Source organism: Hibiscus syriacus, unplaced genomic scaffold, assembly GCF_006381635.1.
Source record: "Hibiscus syriacus cultivar Baekdansim isolate YM2019G1 unplaced genomic scaffold, ASM638163v2 tig00110021_pilon, whole genome shotgun sequence".
NCBI lineage: Eukaryota > Viridiplantae > Streptophyta > Magnoliopsida > Malvales > Malvaceae > Hibiscus > Hibiscus syriacus.
Genome location: NW_024062569.1, coordinates 10,153 through 30,727, shown reverse-complemented (window position 1 = coordinate 30,727; position 20,575 = coordinate 10,153). Strand labels below are relative to the sequence as shown.

General features: G+C 36.3%; 2 protein-coding genes and 4 pseudogenes across 2 annotated transcripts; 3 read left to right on the top strand and 3 right to left on the bottom strand.

Annotated features, from left to right (window-relative positions):
- Positions 1–603: 603 nt before the first annotated feature.
- On the bottom strand, positions 604–2,956 carry LOC120213493 (annotated as a pseudogene).
- Positions 2,957–3,843: 887 nt separating this feature from the next.
- Positions 3,844–6,638, bottom strand: LOC120213495 (probable signal peptidase complex subunit 2). The gene is made up of 5 exons (XM_039211608.1): positions 6,482–6,638; positions 6,219–6,370; positions 5,161–5,242; positions 4,243–4,385; positions 3,844–4,147 (listed from the first exon to the last, which is right to left on the bottom strand). Exons 1-5 carry the CDS (start codon positions 6,581–6,583, stop codon positions 4,051–4,053), a joined length of 576 nt encoding a protein of 191 aa, XP_039067539.1. The 5' UTR covers positions 6,584–6,638; the 3' UTR covers positions 3,844–4,050.
- Positions 6,639–7,126: 488 nt separating this feature from the next.
- Positions 7,127–8,644, top strand: LOC120213483 (annotated as a pseudogene).
- Positions 8,645–11,250: 2,606 nt separating this feature from the next.
- LOC120213482 lies at positions 11,251–12,929 on the top strand (annotated as a pseudogene).
- Positions 12,930–13,210: 281 nt separating this feature from the next.
- Positions 13,211–16,129, top strand: LOC120213523 (annotated as a pseudogene).
- Positions 16,130–16,213: 84 nt separating this feature from the next.
- On the bottom strand, positions 16,214–20,139 carry LOC120213492 (peroxisomal nicotinamide adenine dinucleotide carrier-like). Its single transcript, XM_039211606.1, has 11 exons — positions 19,870–20,139; positions 19,705–19,782; positions 19,370–19,444; positions 18,316–18,446; positions 18,075–18,129; positions 17,564–17,674; positions 17,324–17,392; positions 17,149–17,256; positions 16,975–17,043; positions 16,791–16,845; positions 16,214–16,588 (listed from the first exon to the last, which is right to left on the bottom strand). The coding sequence occupies exons 1-11, from the start codon at positions 19,948–19,950 to the stop codon at positions 16,395–16,397; spliced, it is 1,026 nt and encodes a 341-aa protein (XP_039067537.1). The 5' UTR covers positions 19,951–20,139; the 3' UTR covers positions 16,214–16,394.
- Between the last annotated feature and the right edge of the window lie 436 nt (positions 20,140–20,575).

Here is a 20,575-nt window from a genome sequence, read left to right as displayed (position 1 = left end):
CATGGTTGGCCTTGGCGTACCTACCCGGTTGTGGCCCCATAAAAGGGACGGTCACGACAAAGCACCAAAACTAAAACAATTGTTATAAGGTACAAATATAACATTTTTATGTTAGTGTAGGTAAATTTAAGAATTTATATTAGAAATGTAAGAGTTAGAAATTATAAAATTGGTAAAAAGTAACTTCTACCCCTATAGTATAATTAATTTATCATTTTTGTCTCTATCGTATTTTTGCATCAATTTAACCCTCAAAATTATTCAATTGCATTATTCTATATCACACCCCTAACTTAGAACCATAAATTGAGGGTTTTAAGTTAGACTCTATGATTTAAGGTTTAGGATTTAGCATTTTGAGTTAGGGGTAGGGTATAGAATAAAGCCTCCAATCTTCGACAAACACAAATGACTCCTACCACCATCACTTGTAACAAAAAAATAATTATAAATGTTTTATAATGACACCTTTTTAATGTCCTTTTAAGATTTAGCGGCATAGTGACGTGATTATTACATTCAGTTAATTAAGTGATTCGAAAATAACTTTTTGAAATATGGTGTCCCAATTGTAACCTTTTCAGACTTCAGATTTGCAAGAACAAAGACAGGTTGCAGTATTCAATAGTACAGTTTCACAGCTTACAAACATCTGAAATCGAAATAAAACACAAGAAATGAAGAGACCGAATAACGTAAAGATGCCTCGCATTGTTGGAAGAATGCTAGAGATGGGAATTAAGTTGAAGAACCGCCATGAATTTCATCATCTTGGACTGAATTCTCAGGCTGAATTTTGCCTTCACCGTCCATATACAGATCATGGTTCATAAGTTGCAACACGGAGATAATTTGGAGACGATCAGCTACCGCTCTTTTCTGAAAGGAAACTCTTGAGACACACGCTTCATCGTTGGCCGGAACTTTGGATTTGACCTTAAGCAAGCAAAGGCAATTGTTGCAGCAAAAACAATATCCTTTGCCACTCTTCGATCACTCGGAAGCGATAGGCGTGGATCTAATATATCACTTAACATTATATTATTAGAAGATAATGTTGAGAGTGATGCCAAGAGTTCACCAGGATGCTTTCCCATGAGTATTTCAAGTGCCAATACTCCAAAGCTATACACATCACACTTTTCAGTTACAACCATGGTATAAGCAAGCTCTGCATTCACAAGAACTTTGACACTCGATAAGACAGTTAAAAAAAAAGATGAAAAAAAAGTAAACCCAAAGCTTGGAAACTGTACCTGGTGCCACATATCCGTAGGTACCAACAAGCATTGTCTGATTGGATGAATCAGGATCGAGGAGTCTAGCAGTGCCGAAATCCGAGACACGAGCCTCGAAATTTGAGTTCAATAAAATGTTATTGCTCGATATGTCTCGATGAACAATCGGTGGGAGACAATCATGATGCAGATAAGATAAATCGCATGCCGTATCTTTGATTACTTTTACTCTTTTGATCCAATCCATCTCCATTGCTTCCGTATCGTCCATGAAGACAGAAAACAAGCTCCCTCGGGGCATGTATTCGTAAATCAGAAACATGCAGCGATTGTGGAGACAAAATCCATGAAGCTTCACGATGTTCTTGTGTCGTATCTCAGATAACATTTTGGCCTCGTTCTTGAAACTCCTGTCAAAAGCTGGGACCTCTGCTTCTCTGCGGTGGAGTTTCTTTAAGGCAACAATCTTTCCGCTCAGTAAACGTGCTCTATAAACACTACCATAACCGCCGGTGCCAATACAATATCGGATATCAAAGTCGTTTGTGGCCTCAATGATGTCTTGGAAGGCAATTCGTCCATCAAAGTTCCAGATGGAGAAAAAATCTCCATTTTTTGTGACATTTGGCTCAGCGGTTCTATATTTTGGCGTGCATCTAAGCCAGAGTAAAAATCCTAAAGCTAACAAGGCTAAAACACCGACAATTGGAACAACGATTTTCACTTTGATACTTGTTGTTGAGCACTGAGGGAAGCCTTTGACATTTCCACATAAATGCTTGTTGCCCCGAAATGAGTCAGGTCCAAATAACTCAATCAATCGATTTGGAATAGGACCCTCTAGAGAATTATATGATAGATCGACCATGCTCGAAAGCCACAAAGATTCAGGGATCATGCCCGTTAGATTATTGTGGCTAATATCCAAAACCCTCTCGTAAGGCCGGTTACCATACTGTAGCGGTATTTGTCCATGGATGAAATTATGACTTAGATTAAGAGTACGAGGACAAAAGAAGATTTCAAAGGGAATGCTTCCATTTATATGATTGTTACTCAAAGACAGTTCTTGCAAAGTCCTGCAATCCCCGATTTCTTGTGGTAAGGGACCTTCTAAAAGATTAGAGTCAAGGTACAATCTGTTAAATCTGGATAAATTAGATAGTGATGAAGGGATCAAACCACTAATTTGGTTTGAAGTAAAACTCAAAATTTCCAAATTCATTAAACCACCCAAAGTTGGAGGAATATCCCCAGTGATATGGTTATGGGATAGGTCCAACTGCTTCAAATTGGTTAAATTACCCAAAGTGTAAGGGATAGAACCCTCAAAAGAGTTCAAAGAAAGGATGAGGTGTTTCAAACGAGGAAGTTTTCCAAGGGATTGAGGTAACTCACCTGTTAGAGAATTGTAAGAAAGATTGAGGTACTCCAGTGATGATAAAGCACCTATTTGAGGTGGGATGTTTCCAGTACTCCCAGAAAAATAAAGATCAATGAGGGTGATACTTCCAGCTTCATTGCATGATATACCTCGCCATTCGCAACGCTTTGAAGTGTCGTTGCTATGCCAACTCCACCAACCAGTATGGAGGAGAGCTTCTGCTTCCATCTCCAGCGACGATGCCGTGGCTGACATGATTAAACCGGAAGCCAGAGTTGAAAACCCCCCCACCCCAACACCGATAGAGACACAAGAAAGAACAAGGGTGATGAACCAATCAGGTGAGGCCATGTTTGAGCTTGTTTTCTGTAGGTTTTGATGATTACGTGTTAGTGAATTTGCAGGCTAATCCAATTTAAACAAGTTTTTATTGCTTTGGAAGTCAATAGTCTTCCCATCTTTTCGTTTCACTCCTGTCGCTACGGCTTTGCTAGCCATGAGTTCACACACTGCCCCACGCGGAAACCATTAATGTACTCCACGACACTGACACAGTCGGTCATTGTTCTTATTATGCTCTTAACTTTGAAAAGTACACTCGTGGACCAGAAGCAGGAGATCAACCTACCTTTGCTGGACTTAGATCAAAATTCCAAGTTTAAAAGAAACAATTCTATGATACAATATTCAGGGGAAAAACATTAAACGAAAACATGTTAAAACAATTTCAATAATGCTTAAACAATCATATCCCTAAAATTCTAAATTGAAAGATAATACACACTTAAGTGCACATGAACCCATCATATCTTCTTAGATTATAATAACAATCATGCTAACCGAATTAAGACTTGATTATAAACTAAATTATTAACTTCACCAGTTATATAAATAACACATACACAATTATGGCCTGAGATATAAAATAAAGTATGACAATTTTATAAGTTCGTCAAGAAAGCAATTTAAGCATGGTAAAGGGGCCAGAACCAAAATTTGACCCCAGAAAAATAAATAGGACAATCGATAAGGCAAGCAAATCAATAAATAATGCAGTAGGAAACATGGTAACGGTAAAGAGCTGGCAACCAAGGCAAGCGACAATCTGCAGTTTGAAATTCAAAACTGGTCCTAACACCAATTAAGCTAGGAAGATTAAGATAGATGAAAGCTACTTGGAAATTATCATCAGTTATTAAATAAGCCATAACCAACTAAACTACAAAAATCAATAAAACTAAAGATACCAAATCTTTTTTCATTAGCAGGAATTCATTGTTCCTTAAACGATGAAAATTGTCTTCTAATCCTCGGGAAAAATTCATTTAGTTTAAAATCCTCAAACAAAAGACCAATAAATGTGGTGAACCTATAAGAATTCACACAATGTAACCTATCAGAGTAAGGCTTAGTAACTAGTTATCTAGATCACTTCTTTTTCTTTGGTTCTGCTGCATAATCATTTATTAGTGTTTCGACATCTTTCCAGAACAGGCCCTCCACCAATACTCCGTCCTTGGTGAACCTGCAATATTTTTATAGGTTAGAAATGCAAATGGATGGCACGTGAACAAACAGGGTAGGAGAGAGCTAAATAATGGGAGAGGGAGATGGAGCTACCATTGGGTAACACTTTTGGTCAACTCCACAGGTTTCCCAGCAGATATCGACTTGGGATCTGCACTTGCTATGGTAAGGGTATAAAGATCAGAGAACCTCGGCAACTTTGTAGAGACCACCAAGCCGGTGCTAGTGACAGATCCCTGAAAACAATAAATCACCACTTAGATGTAGAAAACAACACAAACAGGGCTTTGAACAGAAGGGCATCTCAGGATCCTCGAAAACTAGGTCCATTGTATAGTGGATTTATTTCTAGACTTTGTAATTTGGTAAGTTCCTTCTAACCAAAGGCATGCAAAAAGTACCACCCTATGTAAGTTTTTTTTCTGAAAGATCATGGAGGTTAGGCAGTAATAGGAGTTTGTAAAAAATAAACATCATTACCTTGGGCAATATTCAAGAATAACGATGTCATTAGATGCTTCGCATTATCTCACTCCCACATTTACTTTAAGCATAAAGCATTGATTGACTAAAAAGGAACACTGTAATAAGGATGAAATGTAATAGTTTAACCATAAAGAGGACACAAAAAGGTGGATAAAGTCCTAAAACGCTTTTTTCTTCAGTTTTATTTATGATGCAAATACTTCTTCAACATTCTAATGGAAACTTGAACAGTGTGCTAGATGACAATGAATTCGTATTAAAATGTGCCATCATATAATCATACTAATATGAGAGAACAGAGTTTGACGGTAACATCATGAATCAGTAACCATGCATATATTGCGGAAATTTCAACATCACAGGCTTAAACATGCAAAGAATGAAGTCCAAACTTATCATACATGAAACATAAACTCCACTTAAAGAAAAAGAAATTAACACATAGCACAACATAAGGAAACATTTAATTTTTTCAAAAAAAGAAAGAAAGAGGGAAACATTTAATTATAATGAAAGAGAACTTACAGCAGGAGGATAAGTAAAGAGAATGGCCTTCTTTTCCTTTGTGTACGCAATCAGCTGGAGTGCTCCATTGAAAACTATATATTTGCCATAGTCAAGGATCAAAGAAACATGAAAGTCACAGGAAAGGTGAAAACTAAGAGGCTGTTTGTTTACTTCAGAATGATTAAGCGCTGAATGATTCAAATGCTGAATGAGGCTCTGTATGAATTAGCTCTGAATGTGACATGTTGTTTGATAATGGCTCTGAATCATTCAGAATGTACTTCTGTACTGAATCAGTCAGCACTGAATCATTCAGAGGTGCGAAACAAAGGCGTTAAATGATTCCATTAAGAGGCAAACAAATAGCCCCTAAGTTAACACCATCTAGTTCTTAGTAGTAGATACATTCTAACCAGTTATTTTCCGGTTTAAGCATTAGAAACTAAGACGAAAATATTATCATCATTTTGGCTTCTCTTCACAAGTAACAAAGAAGCCAAATGTTGAAGCAAGGTCAGATGAAGGAAAAGAGTTTTTGCTCTTAATCATTTTAAAAAGTAATAAATAGATGGGAATTTCAAGTTCATAAACAAAATTTCCATATGGCAGACAAAAATAAATATATTAAGTTATCTAATACTCAGTCTAGTTGCTGCTTTCACTGCTCAGTTTTACATCTAGAAATAAAACAAAAAATCCATTTGGTTACAAAAACTAATATACTTTTGAATAATTAAAATTTGAAATTTTTTTTTTTTGAATAATAAAGTACTTAATTCCTAATTTCACTTTCATATGGATAATTATGCATAGATTTGTATTTATATTAATAATACACGACCACATAACTATTTGTTTCTATTAAATAGCCAAAATTAACAGCCAAATAGATCCTAATTTGGATTCTATCCAGTTTATCAACACAAATTCAAAAACTTATATAAAACAATTCAATCCAAATTTAAAAACATTTCTAAATAATTATTAATCTAGAAATTACAATAATAAGTGAATCGCTCCCGAAAAGGAATCTATTGATTCTCTCCCAATTGGTTGGTCCATTGGTAAAAGGATATAATACGATGCAACCGATGAGGAAATCACGGTTTTCGGGGAACTTCTTATTGTAAAATTGAGCAACAAGAGCGATTACAATAGTAATAGTTCCAATCAATAATCTGACATTGCTCATCCTCACATCTTCAACATATCCACGACTCTTAACAATCTATTTAAAATAAAAAAGATAGAGATAATTACTCAAAATTGAACTGTAATTGTGAAAATGAACGGATCTAGGGTTGCTCTGATTCGTTATTTTTTTCAATTTTCTTTTTACCTCGGAGACGGATTCATCGAGGAGGTGTTTGATGGAGCTGTGATCTAAGAGATTCGTCTTCTTCGCGTTTTTATTTCCCGTTTTCGCCTTCTTTTCTTGCATGTTTGTTTATGAGGAAATGGCGCAGTTGATCTTCTGAGACTGGATGACACTGCCAAACAATCGAAGTCAAGGTTTTTATAAGGGGTATTACATGTTAGGTTTTAAATAAAAAGCTAATAAAAGTTATTAAACACTCTATTATTCTCACAAAACAAGCACGATTATATTTTAGGTATATATTATATTTTAACTGTACTCATCTTATAAAAAAATAATAAAAGAATAAATAAGTGAAAAATAAAAAATAATTTAAAAATATCACATTAATATTTTCATTAAATTTTTAATAATATATAATAAAAAAACATAACATTAAATATAATTTTTAAAAATAATAATTAGTTAATCAAAATAGAAATAAAATAATAGATGAATAATTAAATAGATAATATATTTTTTTAATTATAGGTGAACTTATAATTTCGGGCCTACAAGAGGGGCCTGGGCAAGTGGGGGCACTTGCCCAGGCTCAAGGACGGGCCAGTTAGTAGCCTCGGCCCTGGATTCTTGGCATGGGGGAATGTGGTTGATACCTTTCATGAAATGAAAAAGGTCTGTTCGGTTCAATGTCGTCGTCAAACAAATGATTGGTTGGAAGTTTTGTTCATGTTATCTGCAAATAGTTGCAGATTTCTTTCCAAGTTTGTACTCTAATGATTTTTGGCCGCCTCGAGGCTCAATATAGTGAGGAGCTTAAGAACTACTTCATGGTCGACAATGGCTACAATTCCTTCCCTACAAACATCTCTGGAACTCTATACAGAAAGGCATTACAGGTAATAAGCAATCCCATATTAGTTGACTCCTCGAATTCTTTCGTACTTCCTGTAAACAAAAAGAACTCACTGCAGGCAAGGAAGATGCTAAGCAAGATATTGAGTGATATTAAGTGAAAGGAAGGAGAAGAAGTTGGTTAAAAGGGATCTGGTGGGCTGTTTATTGAATTCCAAGGATGAAAAAGGTGAAGTCTTGATCGATGATCAAATCGCCGATAACATCATCGGAACTCTTTTCGCCGATGAGGACACCACGGCTGGTGTTATGACATGGATTGTCAAGTACCTCCATGACAATCCCAAACTTCTGGAGGCAGTCAAGGTAGGGCTGGATCAGCACTAGAGCATTATCTTAATAGAACTTATGGGTGAGTCTTGTGTTTGTAGGCTGAACACAAGGCAATTGAGAGATTGATTGAAAAAAACAATCAGCCGCTGAGTTGGTCACACACAAGGAACATGCCAATTACTCACAAGGTTATACTCGAGACGCAGAGAATGGCAAGCATCATATCCTTCACTTTTAGAGAAGCAGTTGTTGATGTGGAATACAAAGGTTACCTTATTCCGAAAGGTTGGAAAGTGATGCTTCTGTTCAGAAACATTCATCGCAATCCCGAGTTCTTCGCCGATCCTAGGGAATCCGATCCTTTGAGGTATGAACAGACACTAGAGGCGTTTCTTCTGGTTGCAGTCCATTAGATGAGTTATTCTCATTGTTTGTTGCAGGTTGGCCCAAAACCCAACACGTTCATGCCATTCAGCAGTGGAGTGCATGCCTGTCCTGGAAACGAGCATGCAAAATTGGAGATGCTCAGTGACCCACCACTTGGTTTCCAACTTCAGGTATGTTGTTTGAAAATCAAAGTGCAAATAAGGTGGCTAAATTCATGAAAATTATGGAAAAAGACAATGAGAAATCGAATTATATATATATATATATATATTTGGTGTTGGAAGAGGACTTATTAAGGGATGGACGAAGGGGTTAAAGGAGACGGTCGTCCCTTAAAAATTTCAATTTCTCATATATTATTTTTATTTTCTATTGATAATTTATTTTCATCCCTTAAAGTTCTATAAATTTAACCCGTGACATTAAATCCTGTGTCTGTCCACGATTAGTCGACTTGTTGGATTTTGCAGATGGGAAGCAGTGGGAACCGAGAGTGGGATTCAGAATGGGCCATTTCCAGTTCCTTGTGCAAGGACTCCCCACCAGGTTTTTGAAAGAAACTACAACATAGAGAAGGCAGACATGGAAGATGGGTGTGGATTACAATAACAGCAATAATGTAATACTCCCCTACGGTAAAATTACCAATAACTATATTCTCCTGTTCACGCAAACATAATGTTATAGCCAATTGGATATACATAATAAATAGCCAAAGATCTTTATGGTGATAACCATGATGATAGCAATGAATGCTAATAGATTTCTTTAGGTAAATTATCTGGATAGTTACTCAATTATAGGGGTGATTTTATTTTTATGTTGAAATACGAATTTTGTGAATCAAATTACTTAATTATTTAGATAATATTAATTAATTCATCTGAAATAATGAACTTTTAATAAACAATTTTATATCCAAGAGAAGACAGAATTACACTGCAGCATCATGTACAAAAATAATTGCAAGCTCAAATAAAACTCTTACACCCCAAACCCCACACTACACGGCTGGCCCTAATCAGTTTCCCCAGCTTGCAGCCTTTCACACTAGTCACTTTAGTTCTAACCATTTCCTTCAACCGGCTCAAAATCTCTCTTCCAGGGCGAGCTCCCCCGGATAAAATCGTTTATTTCTTTCTTTCCAAATCAAGGTGATGAAACCATTCCACGCTAATCAGAACATAAAAGCCAGCAGCGATTTACTCTTGTCATTCTTACACGCTCAACCACGTTCTTGAATCTATCCTAGTACCGGTCTCGTCAAACCGAAAGTCTGCAAAATATTTTCCCAAACACTCTTAGAATAAGTATATTTGTTTACTGTGGTCAATTTTTGATGTAGACAGCTTCTTCTTCCCAAGCTGTGCTGAAACGTATTGAACAGATTTGTTCTCGTTTCTTTTAGAAAGGGCTTGATACTCCTGCTTCGGGCGCTAGAGAGAGTTGGGAGTGTATTTGTTTACCTAAGTCAGAGGGTGGTCTCGGCATTAGAGACCATTTTAGCTGGATTATGGCTTGTATGTTTCAGTTGTTAAAGCATATTTTTGGTATGGAGGGTTCATTGTGGGTTGCTTGGTTTAAAGCCTATGTCATTAAGGAGGCTGACTTTTAGACCTTTAAGATGGAGGGGTCATTGACTGGAGTTTGAGAAAAAATTTATCGTTAAGAAATGAGGCTCGTGGGCTTTTTTCTGCTATTTCGATGATAGCGAAGATCGGAGATATTTGGTCCGAGCTTAGGAGGAAAGAGGATAGGGTTGTGTGGCACAAATTGATTCGGTTTCTTATGCATGTCCCTAAGCATGTTGTAGTTGATTGGTTCGTCATTGTCCCTTAAGGCAAGGATAGATTGCGGAGAATGGGGCTGAATGTGAACAGTATTTGAGTGTTACGTGTTGATGCTGATGAATACAAGGATCACATTTTCTTTGGATGTGCGTTTTCTATGAAGAGTTGGAAAGCTACTGTTGATTTTTGCAGATTGGATAACTTGATTCTCTCATGGGAACATGAACTGGATTGAGTGGTTTCATGGCTTAAAGGTAAATCGCTCACTATCTTATTACTTAATTAATTGGTTTGGAATGATTTTATTTATCGTATATGGGAAGAACGTAATAGGAGGATCTTCGGGTGTTCGACTAGGAATGAAGCTGAGATTCTTTATTCTTTAAAGAAGCTAATTCACTTCAATATTTATAGGAAGAAGTTTGATAGAGTAGATTCCATTAATGCAAAATTTTGTACAGAATAAAATTTATTTGACTGAATATCGAGATTTTGTACATTTTCTTTTTTTTTTTTTAAATTAAGTTTAATACATATATTTTATCTAAAAATAAATAATTGCGGGTCTCAACTCAATCGTGCTCAAACACAATAAACAAATATCATCAATGTGAGAACCAAACAATACAAGCTTACTATAATCTATCCAAAATCGTCATTCATGGGATAAGATGAATTTTTAGGAATCTATCCCGATTCCCAAGTCACTCTCCCTCCCTACATACGAATAGCCTGTCAAATTTCATAAACCGACACAGGCGCACCCGCAAGAATATCACTCATCAAACCTCAAATTATTATAACAATATCAGTTAATTTCTCCGTTTTTTCAACAAAGAGATCAAAATAAAGCCCAAAATACTATAGTACAGGGACCAATAAGATACTTTTACCCCAAAAAAGTTTATATATTTGGTTATGACGAACCCTGTAAAAGGCCTCTGGTTCCACTTCAACCTACGTGAAATCAGTACCAAAAATAAACTAGTAAAGCCAACACTTCGAAGTTTAGACATGGCGGTGCTTCAATTGCTTCAATTCAGTGAGTCATGAATAAAAGGGCAATGGCGAGTGTGGACACGGCATTGGTTGATGCTTGGCGACGGAAAGTCGGAGAACTATCGAATAGGAAATTCGCCCAACGCAGTGCTGCTTCCGAGGTTACTAATAATTCTATTTTCTTAACAATTGTAGTTGTTGTTAATCTTATATACTGTCGTATCCATATTACTAAATTGCGGTTGTGGATTCACATTAGTCTTGTGATTGTGGACTTTAGGACGTAATTTGTTTCCTAAAACCAATTGTGTTTCTAGATTAAGGATGTGGTTGTAATGCCGGTAACCTTAAAAATCATTATGATGCGACTGTTACACTATGTTACTGCCGTAATTTAGTACTATGTTCATATCTTATTGAGAAATTCAATTAATGTCCTTTACAAAGTCCCATGTTGCTCCAGGTTTTGATTTAGTTACCTGTTTTATGTTCCAGGATCTCGTGCTACGATTAGACATTTTCGAGAAACTTGAAAAGCATCGAGGTTGTGTGTACACTGCGAGCTTTAATGGTGATGGTAACATTTTAGCTTCTGGAGTAGTTGACAAGCAGATTATACTATGGGACTGGGAAACTGGACTTCCCAAGCTTGCTTTTGAGTCAGGTCATGCCAGAGTCTACAATGTTTTCCGAGCTAAATTCATGCCTTACACCGGCGATTGTAGTTTGATTACGTGTGCTTCAGATGGTCAGGTGAAAAAATTTCTTGTTTGGGCATGCAGCAAATATCTCTATGCAGTGAATTGAGGAAACCAAGTAAAAATTGTTACTTATTTGTAGGTTCGACATGCTCAAATCTCGTAGTGCGGTGTCGAAACTAGGCTGGTGGCTAGACATCAGGGAAAAGCTTATAATTTGGCCGTTGAACTAGGAAACCCTCATTTAGTTTACACTTTTGGTGATGATGGACTAGTGCAGCATGTGAGTTGAGTTGATAATTTAGAACATTTATGGAATTCTTATTCTTTTTGTTGTTTTGTTCTATGATGATCTAGCCATAGCTGACTTGTGGAGTGGTTTTATACTTTTGTTGCCTTTCAGATTGATCTTAGAAATGCAGAAGCTACAAAACTTTTTAAATGCCAACCAATAAACTGTCGCAGTGCTCATAGGCCGGTTATTCCTCTGAGTGCTACTGCAATCGATCCAAGGAACCCGAATCTCTTTGCGGTCGGGGGATGGGATGATTATACTCGCCTTTATGATGTTCGAAAATATAAGTGTGATGGTTCAACTGATTTCGGACAACCTACAGACTATTTTTACCCCCTAATGTGGGTGATAATTATTTAAGTGAAGAAACATGCTTGGCCTTTTCAGATCAGAGTGAGCTTCTTGTCTCATGCAGAGACAAATCCATTTCTCTTTACACGAGATATGAGATTGGGGCACAATCCAGTTCCATCTTCCCCATCTTTTGCATGTAGTGAAGCAAATGAAAAAGCTATTCCTCAAGTTTATAAGGGACATGGAATTTATCAGAATGTGAAGGGTGTTAGCTTCTTTGGACCTAAATCTGAGTATGTGGTTAGTGGAAGCGGCTCTCGAATGAGTCTCATCCACATACCACTGCCCTGGCTAGTAGCGAAGTTGATGGCATCAGGATATGGACGCCAAAGGCTATCAATAAAGCCACGCATCCAACAAACATTGTGCAGGATCAACAGGTATGTCTTGTCCTAATCTCTTTTTAATAATACTGGTACTACTTTTAAGGTTACAATGTCATGAAATGCATTCTGCTTGAACAACATGCTTGTTGCCAGTAGGATAGAACAGTGGAAACATCCCAAATTCTTGTTCTTGAGTGGATGGAAGAATGTTTTAAGCTTGGACTTGAGATGTATGGCAAGTAGAGGAGCTGATCGTTCTGCCATTACTTCTTTGCAGAAGGTTCTGAACGGTGCCCCCGTACCCTCTCTCGTATAGTCTCCTATGCTACATTCAACTATGCTGTATATAATGAAGGTGAAGATGATGAATTTGTTTCTGCTCTTGGTGGTATGGAGTCATCTTTGGATGACGATGACGAATGGTGGTGGTGAATATGATTGTCTTGATGTTCATGATGATATTGATGATGATGATGATAGCAAGGACTGCTCAAGTGTTTCTTTATGTATTGGCAACAATGTTGAGAAATTGTACCTAAAACATATGGATTTAAGTTAAAAAAATTACATCGAGTGCGGTTTCCATAGGTTTTTATGTTCTTTTTCGGTACACAAAAGTTTAGGGGTACACAAAATTATCGTGCTGAGTTGATTATAAGGTATTATCGGTCGTGAGTTGCTTTAAAGAGTCATTTGAAGGTGAACACAGTAGGATGGTTAACATCCATGGGAGCTGTTTGAAAGGGGATGCAGTTGATGAAGTCAATAGGGATGTCGGTCATTTGTTGTAAAATAAAAAACTAAAATTCAAAAAAATATTTAAGAAAATAACATCTTTTCTTATACATGAAATAAAGATGTGTCATTTTCGGAAGATACTTTTAATAGGTGCGATTTTACTTGTGTAACAGGAAATTTGGTCAGACGTTCGGTGGAATATATTTTTTAAAATGTAGTATTGTTTGTCAATAATCTCTAAAGTAAGTAGTTAAAATTCTCAGTTAACACTCTTTTAGATTGTAGGTTTAAAATTCATTAGGAGTAAAATTCTTATTCTTCTCCTCTAAATAGAAATTGTTCCAAAAAATTACCACTGTTTTTTGACACAAAAGGTAAATTGTATAAATTTATTTACATTTTTATTTTTTATTTTTTTTCTTTCTTTCATTTTGACTCTAACCATAACGGACATTTAAAACTTTAACCGAACACTGGTACTAATTTTGGGGTTACAAATGAGGTAGCTAATGACATGAAATGCATTCTGCTTGAACAACATGCTTGTTGACAGTAGGATAAAACAGTGGAAACATCCCGATTTCTCGGTCGTTCTTGCTTAAATTTTCTCCAATAGAAACAAGTGTTTATGATTTTAATATATCGAATTATCTTTGAGTGGATGGAAGCATGTTTTTAAGTTGGACTTGAGATGTATGACAAGCAGAGGAGCTGATCGTATGTGATGGTTTTCCATGTTTTCTTGAAACTGAATAAATAAATGTACATATTCGGGGAACTTATGTTTGACTGCGTGTGTACGCGTTGTCAATAGTCGTTCTCTTAGAGGACTCAGGTTTAAGCAACTATGTGTGTACGGATTGTCAATAATTAAAAAGTATTATGAATAGATATTATCTTATAATCATTTCAAACTACTTAAAAAAATGTTTAAATGAGAATTCAAATGCCAGAATTTTCTTTTTTTGACAATTGTATGTGCTGTTTATCTTATATACTATCATATCTTACTGAGAAATTCAATGAATGGTGTAAAAGGTGGAAGTGACAGATTTACTGTCCTTTACAAAGTCCCATTTTGCATTAGGTTCTGATTTAGTCATCTGTTTTATGTTCCGGGATCTTGTGTCTGATTCGGCATTTTCAAGAAACTCGAAAAGCATAGAGGTTGTGTGTACACTGCGAGCTTTAATGGTGATGGTAACATTTTAGCCTCTGGCGCTGATGACAAGCAGATTATACTATGGGATTGGGAAACTGGACTTCCCAAGCTCACTTTTGAATCAGGTCATGCCAGTGTCTACTATGTTTTCCGAGGTAAAACCATGCCTTACACAGGTTATCGTAGCTTGATTACATGTGCTTCAGATGGTCAGGTGAAGGAATTTCTTATTTTAGCATCCAGCAAAGGCCTCTATGTAGTGGTTTTATAAGTTTGCATTTCGGATTGATCTTAGAACTGCAGAAGTTGCAACACATTTTAAATGCAAACAGATAAATCGTCACAGGCCTCTCATTCGGGTTTTCCTCTGCATGCTATTGCAATCTATCCAAGGAACCCGAATCTCTTTGCGGTCGGGGGATAGGATGATTATACTCGCTTTTACAATATTTGAAAATATTCGATCCAGCAAAGGCCTCTATGTAGTGAATTGAGGAAACCGACTAAAAACTGTTTCCTAATTGTAGGCTCGACATGCTCGAATCTCCGAGTGCGGTGTTGAAACTAGGCTGGTGGCCAAACATCAGGGAAGAGCGAATAATTTGGCCGTTGAACCAGGAAACCTTCATTTAGTTTACACTTGTGGTGAAGATGGACTAGTGCAGCATGTGACGTGTTTCAAGTTATCATAATTTGAACATTCATCGAATTCTTATTCTTCTTGTTCGTTTGTTCTATGATGATCTAGCTATTGCTTACTAGTGGAGTGGTTTTATACTTTTGCATTTCAGATTGATCTTAGAACTGCAGAAGCTGCAACACATTTTAAACGCAAACAGATAAATGGTCAGAGGGCTCTCATTCGGGTTATTCCTCTGCATGCTATTGCAATCGATCCAGGTAACCCGAATCTCTTTGCGGTCAGGGGATGGGATGATTATACCCGCCTTTACAATATTCAAAAATATAAAGGAGATGGTTCAACGGATTTTGGTCAACCTGCAGATTATTTTTGATCCTCTCATGTGATTGATAATGATTTAAGTGGAGTAACATGCTTGGCCTTTTCAGATCAGAGTGAGCTTACAGAGACGGATCCAGTTTATAAGGGACATGGAAAAGCTATTCCTCAAGTTTAAAAGGGACATGGATATTATCAGAATGTGAAGGGTGTTAGCTTCTTTGGACCCAAATCTGAGTATGTGGTTAGCGGATTCGACTCTTGAATATTTATTTGGAAGAAGAAAGACGAAGAGCTTGTTCGTGTCATGCGAGTAGATGTACTTGGGGTCAGATGTATCTGAGTCTCATCCACATACCCTTACCATTGCTCTGGCTAGCAGCGGAGATGGTGGCATCTAGATACGGACTCCAAAAGTTATCGATAAAGCTGCGGTTCCGACAAACATTGAACAGGATCAACTGGTATTTGTCCCAATCTGTTTTAATAACAATGGCACTACTTCGAATTCTGCTCGAGTTACATGCTTGTTGACAAACAGTGGAAATATCCCAATTTTTTGTTACTTCTTTGTTTATATCTTCTCCAATATAGAAGTATTTACGATTTTAATATATCGAATTATCTCGAGTGGATGTGAGAATGTTTTAAACTTGGACTTGAGATGCATGGCAAGTAGAGTAGCTGATCGTTCTTCCATTACATTCTTTGCAGATGGTTCCGAACCGTGGCTCCAATGGCCACGCTCATATCGTCCCTATGCTACATTAAACTATGATGTACAAAACGAAGGCGAAGATTATGAATACATTCAATATAAACATAACTATTTATAAAAAATTGATTTGCAAATTGTGAACATAAACAAATTTATTGTTGATATTTCCAAATTCCATTCAAATGTTACAGGTTTATTTCAATGAGTAATAATATTTTTATATATTTTCAATTATATGCTATAATTCAACTTTTATATTTTAACCAACTACAAATTGTTTAAATAACTGGAGTGGGGTAAGAAGCACGAGAGTATTCACTAAGGAGACTTAGATTTCGTAACACGAAAGCCATCTTTAATAAGCATCAGTCGAACACCCTTGACAAGTTCTTCTTTAACCATGAACAACACGGCGGCTGCAAGAACGCTTTGTACGATTTTCGTGCTCATACCTCTGTAAAACCCGGCGAAGCCTTCGTACCGGATCATCTTTATAATAGCATCCAGAGTCCCTATATCGATGCACGTGATGGAAGTATTAGAAAACAATCTGAACCTTAAGTTGAAACATATAAACATGTCCCATCGTCGGCTTTTGTTTTCTCCGAAGACCAACCAGAACGCAATAGCCTTTTTGGGTTTGTCTCAGTTAGATATTCATAGTTAAAAGACTCCAGAAGTTTTGAGCATAAGGTTTATTGTAACGATTCATACCTTTGTAATGATGCCTTTTGTCCCCGGTTGTAACTTGTTTTGCTTGAAGTCTCGACTGAAAAAGCAACAAAGAAAAGGATATGATTTAGACTTTTTTCAATCGAAAATGAAGGGTTATGTCACAATGGTTAATGCCAAGTTTTTCTTCTAAAAGAATGAACATCTACATGTCATACGATCGTACCTTCACGACGAGAATAGGATATGTCACGATGGTAGCTCCAAGTTTTGCTAAAGCTCCGAGAAGAAATATCTAGTATAATTAGACGGTTCCTGTAGAGGTTAAAGCTAGAGAAGACCACATTTTCAAGGAACGCTAACGTAATTATTAGTAAAGGGAGATTAACTCAGAGTCAACCTCCAAAGCAGTTACTCCATTGTTGCCCTGCTTGTTAAGAGATCGCCTTTTCTTCAGCTTCTTCAACATCGTTTCGTACAGCATAAATTGTATCGACGGATTGCTCACCTGTTAGAAATATCAGGAACAATCAGGGATGCACAATTAGCAGGCATAACAGTCACTTCTCACGTACCATTATCAATGTTGGGAATACACCTTTCCAGAAGCCCAAAAGTCCTGCTTCATCATAGACTTCTTGAATCTGCAAGTATTCCATTTGCAAAAGAATGTAACAAAATATCTTTGGTTGAAATAATATCTTACTTTAGGGTTTAAAACAACAATCCTACTATTTCAATTAGAGACTTGTATTTGATTCAATATTAAAAGAGAAATACATAAAGAACAATACAGACGAAGCAACTGTACGTACCACATGGCTCGTTCCATAAGAAAGAGGGTCAATGACAGGAAGAACTGTTTCCTCTGGAGCTGTTGTTGTCAATCTATTAGAATGGTCGTTCTCAGCGAATTTTGTGTGAGTCTGCAATACATTCGTTGTTTAATTTAAATATGAACAAGCATGTAAACTGAACAAGACATGGATATTCAGATCGGATGCATGATTCAGAACTCGAAAGAAATGTAACTTTTTATGTGTGATCTAAGAAAAAAGACCAGAATCTAAGCATAAAATAATGTTGGGCATAGTAGTTAAGAACACATTTACTGCATTAAGGGGCCATATTTTCTCAAGGCATAATTATTTACTGGGACTCTAGGATAATTAAAAACTCCAATCGGCTAACATCCAAAGCTCCATGCTTATTATTATTCAGCTATAAGTTTATTTGTGAACTTGATGAAGAATGCATACAATGTTTTGTTCCTTCTGTGTTTTACAGCAAATAAGAAGCTCCCTGCAATGCACATTTTCTTTTTACCTGCATACGTGTCACAACTACCCAAATAGGATTCGTCAACATCACATTTACGCACCTACACAGAGAAATTATTAAGCATATATTTAGCTCACAGATATACAAAGAAGAGAGAATTGCAGAGATTTACTACACAATTTAGGATATTATAAGACAGTAATTGGCACACATGCTCTACAATTTATAAAAGAGCTTTCAAAAAGCTGATGCAGGGCAACACTAGAAACACATAAAATTACATTACCCAGCTAAAGCTGCTACAACAAGTGAAGAAAGCATTCCAACTGATCCATCACCAATCCCTCTTTTCTGGCTTTGAAGTGCTGCAGTTTCAGCTTTGTTCCTGAATATTTGATAAAAATAATAATAAACACCCTGTACAATAGAATTAGTAAGTATTTCAGGAATCCAGGAAAAAACCGAACAAACAGAATACAAAAAATTTAAAAAGACACTCAACAAAAGGAAAACAGTTTTGAAAGCCAACAGTCCAATCAGCAATCCATTCCAATCACAGATTAGCAAGAAAGTCCAGTTCGAAAAACGATGTATAGAAAATGTAGTTAAGCAACAAAAATGCCTCCATACAAATATTCTCCATAGAGCTCACAAGAAAGTTATCTGGAATTTGATTTAGCTCAATAGCATCTAAACACCAATTAGAATATCAGTCCTAATATCAATGGTAATTAATCTCAAAACCAGCTACAGTTTATGCTTTACAAGGAATATGGTATTTGCTATATTCGTTTTCGCAGATATTCCTAGCTACAGTGTGGGTTTTACAGGGAATATGATATTTATTAATTATCACGAACATTAACAAAAACTAAAAAACGAAGAAAAAAACTATAAATAATAAATAAATGCACTGGGGACAAATCTGCCATCACATGGGACCACTTATCATTTACATTGAAAGTCGCAATCCATTTATCAATAAGTGCTCTTAGACAGATTACAGTACGAAACCAAATTGTACACATTAAGAAAGAACAATTTCAAAGGTAAGGATCACAGACACCTAGGGATAAGTTTCAACGTAAAACTCAAGCATGATATAAATTGGGCAATGGTTCTTAAGTTCATAAATCCACTTCTAATTTTTCCCATCACTTTCTCGGCAACCAAACAAAGAAGCATATGGTATAAAACAACAAGCATACAAAAAAATAACTTCCTATCATTATTGATTGAACAATTAATTTAATTTGTTTCACTTGGCAACATTATCATTACTAAAGTTAAAGTAATACAAGAACAAGAACAATCATGCTAGAAATCGAAAAGGTTATCACCTGAGATGCAGCTGTACCGACTAAAGAAGGCGTTAAGCCTCCGTATAACCATTCCCATCCTTCTTGTTTTACAACCTATTAAACAAAAGCGAGCAAACAAATTCAATACTAAACACTAAATTACTGTCAATTGTTAATACTATTGCTAATATTAGTTCTAGAATAATTGCTAATATTGCGAAAAAGAAAAAAAAAGGAAGGTTTGAAAAATCAACAAGCAAACAGTGCCTAACTTAAAACAGCTCAATTAGCATATTCCGTCAAATGTTCAGAAGTTCCCGTTAATTATAACGTAAAGCCGTCATCTAAAACTAAAATTATTGAAGAAAAAAGACCTGGCACATTTGTTCAATGGCTCCGATTTTCCGTTTCTCTTTCTTGAGATCACGTTCTGTTTGTTGACGAGTATTTACCTGCAGATCAAAGCAGAAATTCGGGAAAAAATTAAATAGATTTTTTATTTTTAAATTTGAAAAAGGGAAGGAAAAAGTGAATCGTACAGTTTGAAGAGGATATGTTATGAGTTGAGCTATGATCCCTCCACCGGCTCCCGCCACTCCATTGATCAAAGCGTCAGACATAGTTTTCTCCCCCGATAAAATACGGGTGCTTGGAGACGTGTTAAAGAGATCTAATGATTTTGGAGAGGAGAATGAAAGAGATAGAGTGAAAAGGAGAAGCAGCGAAGGCTATCTCTGACTTTGTATGATGTAGCGACTAGCGAATAAGCGTATAAGACATTTTTGTTTCTTTCTTAAATATTTTGCTTGTTTTCGTGGTCGTTTACTTTAAGGTTGGGTTTGGTTGGGGTAAAATGAGATTTTTATGAGAATAATTTATATTTTATGAGAATAGAATCTATATTTTCATGTTTGGTTGGCTGAGAATGTTATTTCCGGTAATTTTACATTATCAATGTCGGAACCGTCTTTCGGTTGGGTTCGGAATTAGGCTTCGACTTAGATTAAATGAATTGGAGACGTCATCGACCACTTTAAAATGAATTTAGGTGGATCGGGCATCATCTTACCTGATCTACGTTGTACCAGAAATGTATCGGGTTCGGGAGTCGGTTATGGTCAAGGAAGGATTAGCACCTTGAATCGTCCTTTCGGTACCAATTAATTTATCGGTTGTCTTCAATTGCGAAAATAAAAAATTTAAATTGAAATTTAAAACACCGATTCGAATTACTTACCTTTGATT